This window comes from Rhea americana, unplaced genomic scaffold (genome assembly GCF_003343005.1).
Source record: "Rhea americana isolate MKP2758 unplaced genomic scaffold, rheAme1 scaffold_6, whole genome shotgun sequence".
NCBI classification, from domain to species: domain Eukaryota; kingdom Metazoa; phylum Chordata; class Aves; order Rheiformes; family Rheidae; genus Rhea; species Rhea americana.
In genome coordinates, this window is record NW_028186756.1 from 1,507,520 (window position 1) to 1,515,264 (window position 7,745).

The 7,745-nt window shown below is 44.6% G+C and overlaps 1 protein-coding gene across 7 annotated transcripts in view; it reads left to right on the forward strand.

Annotated features, from left to right (window-relative positions):
- Nucleotides 1-339: 339 nt before the first annotated feature.
- LOC146587330 (ras-related protein Rab-39B-like) overlaps nucleotides 340-7,745 on the forward strand; it is a 266,005-nt gene continuing 258,599 nt past the window's right edge. Inside the window, exons 1-3 of one of the 7 annotated variants that reach the window (XR_014897676.1) lie at nucleotides 340-1,698; nucleotides 3,703-6,310; nucleotides 6,950-7,423. Coding sequence is in view for 1 of the 7 variants with exons in the window: in XM_085319802.1 (XP_085175928.1) it covers nucleotides 1,535-1,698; nucleotides 3,703-4,129 (591 nt within the window). In the remaining 6 variants the exon portion in view is untranslated. Of the gene's footprint in view, nucleotides 1,699-3,702; nucleotides 7,424-7,745 lie in introns of those variants that run through there. The other 6 variants (XR_014897677.1, XR_014897679.1, XR_014897675.1 and 3 more) reach the window with 6 other exon arrangements.

Sequence of the window (7,745 nt, forward strand, 5' to 3'; positions counted from 1 at the left end):
TTCCTCGGCGGCGGGGCGAGGCGGCCGAGGCGAGCGCTTGGTGCTTGGTGAGGGCGCACGCGGGCCGGGCCGCCCGCGCGGCAGGTGTCGCGGGCGCGGGGGCCGCCCCGGCTCCCTGCCGCTGCCGCGCGGGGTCGCGCAGGGTTTCCGCGCGTCTCTGGCCCTCCCCCGCTTCGGCGTCCTCCTCCCTCGCGGGGCGCTTTCCACGCTCCGGATTCACGAGCAGCTTCACATCGCTTCCACTTTGGTGTTAGAGCGACTCGCCTGAGGAATGTTTTCGCTTTATTCGATAGACGAAATCTCCCCTGCCCCCAGCCCGCCCCCACCCCCCGGCTGCGTTTGCATCCGTGACACAGGCATACAGCCCAGGAGGTGCAGTAGTCGGTCCTCACCCGGTGGCTGGTTTTTCATCTAACGCCGAGCAGCCCTTCAGGGCTACGAGCTGGTGCTTGGGGCTGTTGCGAGAAGAAGCTCTTTGGCTCTCAGTTGCATCAGCTCCCAGGCTTGGATATGAGAATTCGAAGGGTCCCTGGCCGAGGTCTTTAGAAAACGTGCCTGTGTGACATCCCCTGTTCGTGCTTTTGCTGTAAAGAGCAAAAGCTGTCGGATGGCTTCAATTTCCTTCCTTTAAAACACAGGGAGGTTTGGGGCCCTGGAGGCTGCTTACCCTTAGTGGTGCTGGTTGACCCACGCTGGCTCTCATTGGGCAAATGATGAGCAGGAGACCTTTGGCTGCAAGGGCAGGCTGAGAMGGGCAGCAGTGTTCAAAGTGCGAGAGGCAGCAGCGGCATAAAAATACACATTGCTCAACTTTGAAATGCCCTTGCCGAAGCACAGACATAGATTTGCTATGTAAAAAGATACAGGGAAAGTGAGCAAGCCCCATTACCTATCTAGTATATTGTAAAGAATGAATAGGTCAAGCAAAAATCTGCTTTGTATTTATTCCTTCCAAGTCACCATTAGCATGATGAGAAATCATGCCCGTAAAGATCAATTTTACAATACTGTGGATGTTTTCAAACCATGGAATCTCTTGGGCTTCTCTTGCAGGCTCTTAGCAAAAGGCAAAATACAGTTAGTGAAATAAGCTGAAGCATCTCAGGCTTGTGGACGTAGACAAGGTGCATGTGGTCTACAGCACCCTCCAACTTTTTTTGTCATAGCTCAGAGAGTTCCTTAAGAAAGGAGCTCTCTGTTTTGAGCCCCGCATTTCTTGTCTGCTCTACAGTAATTTGACAGCTGTCCCGCAAGGAAGAAAGCAGTGTAGGTAGTCCTCTGGTTTTATCTGTCTGTGCTATTTTACTCTTCCTGAGCCCTGTTGTGAGCTCTCTCATGCTGCATAAATGAGAAGCAATTTCCTTGCAGTCAAGCCAAAATTATAGTTAAGCTTGTGCCTTTTTGCCAGCCCGTATACATGCTCTTTTGAGGCAGCTTTGAGGCTGCTTTGGAGCAGTAGAAGAACAGAGTCCGATTCTTCCTGGATCCAGCAGTTTTTGCCCATCTCTGGTTGCTCTACTCGCTCGTCTCAGACATGCTGTTGTGTAATGCTAACAAAAGCAGAAGCAAGGGCAGCTGCACGCGTGGAAATGCATACTATCACCTCCAGAAGAGCGGTTTCCTCGCCGGCCGCTCTCCCTCGGCTGGAGGGAAGGACTCGAACAAACGGCACAGGACCCCGGGTACAAGAGCTCGCCTGTGAGTATATAGCCAAGCAAAGCAGAGTTCCCAGAAAGAGGAAAAAGCTTTGCTAAAACTTGCTCAGAAGAGGTGTGAGCCCCTGAGCTGTTCAGCTTGTGTACCTATAGCTTTTATAAGTGCAACTTGTGTAAGCGTGTGTTGTATCAGTGCAAGCATGGTGGGAGGAGTGGAAGGAAGAGCCAGAGAAGAGCCTGGCAAAGGCATTGGGGAGTGAAGGATAGCATAAAGCCAGCRTGGTTTGCTTGCTGCGGATGGTGAGGAAAGCAATCTGTGGAAAAGAACTTTAAGAAAAGGCACTGAGACCTTCACCTAGTTTTACCTCAGCATAGCGTTCAGCTTAGATCCTGTCATGCATTTCAGCAGTACCTGAGGCATTGCTGATGTTGGCAAGAGGAGCCAGGGCTGATGTACTGAACACAAGGGAGAAGCAGAAACTCCTGTGGCAGTGTGGGATGAACTCAAGTACTGATATCTGTTTGCAGCTGGTGTGATAGCAAAAGGCAGATATAAGTCTCTCAATGCCGAATGTACAGAGTTACTGTTGTCTCTGAGCCAGATAACTGGGAGAAGTCATCCAAATGCGTACCACATATCTTTTTTTCCCCCTCACCTAGCTTTCTTCAGTGTTTAGCTGTGGATTTTCTCCCATCACRCCATGCCACACTGGATGTTTGTTGATAAAGCAAAACTGGAACACTTCTTCTTCTTCTTCTTTTTTTTTTTTCCTTTTTTTTTTTCCTTTAAAGACAGTTTCTCTAGATAGGCAAACACTGCAGGCCTGACTAACCTTTAACAACAGTCCTGCACAATGAAAGAGGACTTGTCCCAAGGTAAAAATGAAGCTGTGCTCACACTTCCAGGAAGGCCCCAGTATAAAATCCTACAGCAACTGAAATCAGTCAGTGCTGCTGCTGGTTTTAGATCTAAGCTATAACTTTGCACCAAGAAAGACTGCAATTTTATACAGCGTCTTGGTTTTTCCAAGTGTAGCAGTCATTGAACTGTAACTCTGCTCAGCCTGCCATTCGCAGCTTAGCTCTGCAACCCCGTCTGGGTTAGCTGATTTCATTTGTTGTTTCTGACTGTGTTAAAAAAAAAAAATCTGCCTTGCTCAGAGGAATTGTGGAAGATGCTATCCAATTCTCAACCTGTGGTTTGGAGGTTCCTTTTTTTTTTTTTTTTTTTTTTTTTTTTTTTTTTTTTTTCTTAATTTTTTCAGTATTCATCAGGAACAAGATCAACAGTAATACAGATGCCTCTAGGAAGCTATTCTACCATTATACTGTTGCGTGGGAACTAGGCCTGGATGTGCCTGTTGAGCGTGCTAGCGGTGATGGTGCATGCTGTCACTTTGACAACTGGCATAGCGGGAGGCATTGCAGTGGGTGKTTGTATCTGTGCGTGTACTGAGGCCTGTGGGTATATGCTGGGAGAGACTACAATGCCATGGGCTGCCTTCCAACTTTGTAACCTCCCTCTTTGCCTCTTACTCGTGCTTCATTCCAGGGGAAAGAAAAAAAAAATTTGTTACAGCACTTCTAAACCAATGGGTTAGTTGAGACAGTCAAAGCATTTATATGTGGAAAGCTCTGTAGTCTAACAGTAAAGAGCATACTGAAATCCACTCTAGAAAACTGAGACCAAAAATGTTGTGAGGCAGAGAGGGGAATTTTTGAACAGTGCAGTACTAAACCACTAGGACAATAACCCACAGGAGAAACATGCTATTCTCCATTGCCTGAAGTCTTTAAGCCAAGATTAGCTGTCTTGCTGAGAGAGAAATTATACAGCGTATGAATGGCAGTGCTAAGAATTTACTGAATGAAATTCTCTTGCTTGTATTCTGTAGGGTGCCTTCTTAAACAAATGTGCTCAGAACTGCAACATTTGGATTAAGAAAAAATACTCAAAACAAACAAACAAAACTATGCAAAGTTTGCTCTGCACTTCCTCCCAAATAGCTGTAACTCATGCATCTCCTATGGATTGTTCTTTTTCCAGGTCCATCACCAGAGCCTACTACAGGAACTCGGTTGGCGGACTCCTCCTCTTTGACATTACAAACCGCAGGTCCTTCCAGAACGTCCACGAGTGGCTAGAAGAGACAAAGGTGCACGTCCAGCCGTACCAGATTGTCTTTGTTTTGGTAGGTCACAAGTGCGACCTCGACACACAGCGGCAAGTCACCAGGCACGAGGCTGAGAAACTGGCTGCTGCATATGGTATGAAGTACATTGAGACCTCAGCTCGGGATGCCATTAATGTGGAGAAGGCCTTCACTGATCTGACTCGAGATATATATGAGCTTGTTAAAAGGGGGGACATTTCAATCCAGGAGGGATGGGAAGGGGTAAAGAGTGGGTTTGTCCCAAACGTAGTGCACTCTTCAGAAGAAGTGGTGAAGTCAGATAGGCGATGCTTGTGCTGATCTCTTCTAGTGAGAAAAGTGGTGATGAACTCTACTAACCACCTGTATTCTATTAAGTGAACTCAGTGTGACAGAAGGGAGAGTAACCCTCCCATTGTGAACAGCCTCCCACGTTGTTTTGGACACCAAGAGAACAGACCCAGGAAAGAAATGTTCTGTTCCAAATAACCTTTCAGAATTGGGAGCGACAAACCTGAGAATGAGTGAGGGTGCATGTGTATGTTGTAARGAGACAGGAAGCAGAAAGGAGGGGGAGCAGGAGGGAGTGCGTACATAGGCAGATCTGAATGAGATGGCATGTGCCAGGGAACTGCATGTTGTCCTCTTTTAAGTCAAGCTATAGCTCCATTCCGTCTATTGCGGCCCCAGTATGGGTAGTTTAGTAGTATGACACTCTGACAGAGAGAGAGAGAGAGAAAGAAAGAAAACATCTTGGTTTGTGGCAGCTGTTTATTACCAAGAAGACAGATGTAACAGCAGCRTTTCCTCATAAGGCCAATGCCACAGGAAAAGAGTTTACTGAAAAGGTATACACACTTCTGCATTTTCTTTTTTTATGTTCTTGAATCTAGTTCAATATATTAAGACTATTACRAGGGATTTAAAGAGGAAAATAATAGCTAGTTAATTGGTAATTAAAATTTAAATGGTACTCCCCTTCTCCCAACGTTTTCCTTGCTGTGCTGAACTGGGATGCTAAGTGGTGACTGCTGCTCCAGATGTAATTATTCAATGAATATTTAAGTATTATCTGCCTAGATGATTAACTTGAAAATATCCAGAGTTCAGGGCTAGACAATAGAATTAAGYGATTGGGAACATGAAGCCAGAAACATGTCCTCATATTCTGCATCTTAAGGCTAGAGTATTGCAGCCAGGTGGACACACCAGAAGTTCCRTCTTGCTGCCTTTGTATCAGTGACCTCTCAGGTGTCTAACCAGCCAAGGCCACAAGGAGAAATGGAAAGGAGGAGAGAAAAAAAAAAGCTTGCAAAGCTTAACTCAGGTGCATCAGCCATCCTCAAAGGTGAGATATGCTTTTAAAGATGTTAAATAGCATGGAAAGCAGCAGCTTCCATCAGTACTTTCTGCTGTTAAAGTGTYGTTTTCTTTCTTGGCATCGGTGGAAGAGAGCACTAGAACTGGGAAGGAGAAGCACAGAACAGAAGTGTCTGAGTGGGTGAGAAGGAAAGCCACAARAGACAAAATAAGAGGAAAATTTGTTTTCTTCCATGTTTTAATTTGACAAAGGAAGATCCATCTCAGGTTGGTCATCATAGGTTGGTAGCTTAGTTAYAAAGGCCATTTTCTGGGAACACCATTCACTACTTGAGCTTTGCTTCTGCTAAGTTTTGACTTAAACTTTTGAAGCGCATGCTCCTGTAGCAAACCTGGGATGTTTAACTTACTAAACAAACAAACAAAACCACTACAGCGACATCTGCTCAAGCTTGCAAGCTTTCACATGAGCCTGCTTAGGGGGGAGGGATTAGGTGAAACCCCAAGAAGCATCTGGTGTTCACTTTCAGGCCTCTAAGTAGGTAAGAGTAGAATTCTTGCTTCTTTAAGCTATGCCACCTATGAAAGTATGGGTATCCTGGTTGCTATTGCGCTGTTTCTTTGCTTGGACCTGTTCTATGGTTTGCAGCACCTGAGCAGGTCGTTTTGGACATCATCTGTGGTTTCTATATTAGAGCTGTTAAAACAAGCAAAAAAAAGGTAACAGTTTAGTTTTTGTGTTCTGGAAACAATGCGAGTTCCTGGACTCTATGGGCAAACAGCAGAGTTGTACTTGCTGGGAGGGCACTGGTGGCAGGGAAGAGTTGCAACAGTCCAGTGCATTTTGGGAAGCTTGTCACTGCCAAGGACCACTGGTCAACCTGAAACTGGCTACAAACACATTGAAAAACCTTATGCTAAGGCCCATCAAATTCCAGGCAGAGTCACTGGTGGTTGGGTTGAGTGTCCTGAAGGTACAAAAAAAAAATCTCTTTATAAAAAAAATCTCTTTCTAGGTAAGCAGAGCTGGAGAAGATTGATGCAGAGAGAGCCACGAGAGCTTGGCTACCGTGGGCTCTCTACCTGCAGCTTCTGCTGACGCCAGCGGAGAGCACAAGGTCTCTTCAAATCAGGACCATTAGTCTTGTTTTGACTAATGCAAGGACAAACAGATAGAAAAGGGTCAGTGTCTTTACTMTTTGAATGATAAGTAGGCCGAACAACCACTTCAGCCTCTTGAGGGTACAACACTGCTCAAGAGGTGTGTCTTGGAGTGCCTGGCTGAAGCCAGAAGCTGGCCTAAAGGCTGAGCTTGAGTCATACATTAAAGACAGTAAAACTTTTGGATCTAGCRGAGTTTTAGCAATACCAACATTTTATAAGCCTTCATGCAGGAACCTGGCCACTGGGGGGGAGGGGGGAGAAGACCACCTCTCGCTCTGTATGCTGTAAAGACAACCAATACTTTGTCTAATTGGTTTGGGACATTCCCCGTTTCCTGCTCCCAGAAAGCCTAAATAAGTAAATGCATTCAGGCCTTAAGAATAAATCTTGAATTTATAATACAAGTATGGAACAGTACAGAAGAAAATGTATGCAGTCTTAACTACTTAGATGTAATAAATGGTTATATTAAATTATAAGAAAAATCATTATATACATCTTTTTCTAATTCCTTGCATTTTCTAGACAGCTTATTAAAAATATAGGAAATGTAGATTCATCTGTACAAAATTTGGGATGTTTTTTCTAAGATGAAGAACTTACAGGCTATGCTAAGAATTCTTTTCTAACAACTGGTTTTAATGCTTTGACTTCTAGCGCAAGAGGGATTTAGGGAAGTCGGAAGGTGACACCTTTCACAGGATAAAGGTCAGGAGCTCTTTTACTCTAGGACAAAAAAAAAAAGGAAAAAAAAGGAAAAAAAAGCTAACTTTTTGTGGTCTTTACCACACATTAAAAACAGTCTGCATGCTAGATGATTGAAACTGCTCAGAACCTCCAAAAAAAAAAAAAGTATACTATATGCCTTTCCTTGCTTTCTGTTATGCACCGTAACAAAATGTGAAAATAATGCTGTATTTAGCTGTATGTGATTGAAAATATGCTTGTATTTAGCAAAATGGTTACTATGTGATAATGTGAAATTCAAAACTTGTAAAGAAACTTCAGTGTTTTTTTCCCCTTCTCCATTCTTTATCAGTAGCCATCTAATACCTGTACTACAGCAACCTTAACTGAAAATCTGATATGGACTAGATCAACAATAAACAGCAGACACCCTTTGCAACAGTATCTGCTATACATTTTTCCTTTGCAGGTCCTCTGCTTTAAAACCAGCCACCTACCTTGCTGAGAAATACTGTCACTATTCTGTAAAATAGAAACAAAACAAAACAACCCCACAGAGCACAAACAAACAGAGAATCTGAAGAACCCAGAACTTTTCACTCTTGTACATGTTACATCCAAACCTACATCCCGCAGTAGTGGGGAGSGGGTGGGGAAGCACCTTCTGACATCTCGTTCTTACAGTAACGAAGATTTAACTGCGACAGACAGATCAACAGTGGACAGAGATCCACCAGCTGCAAGCTACCGTTCTTGCCCCCCCCCC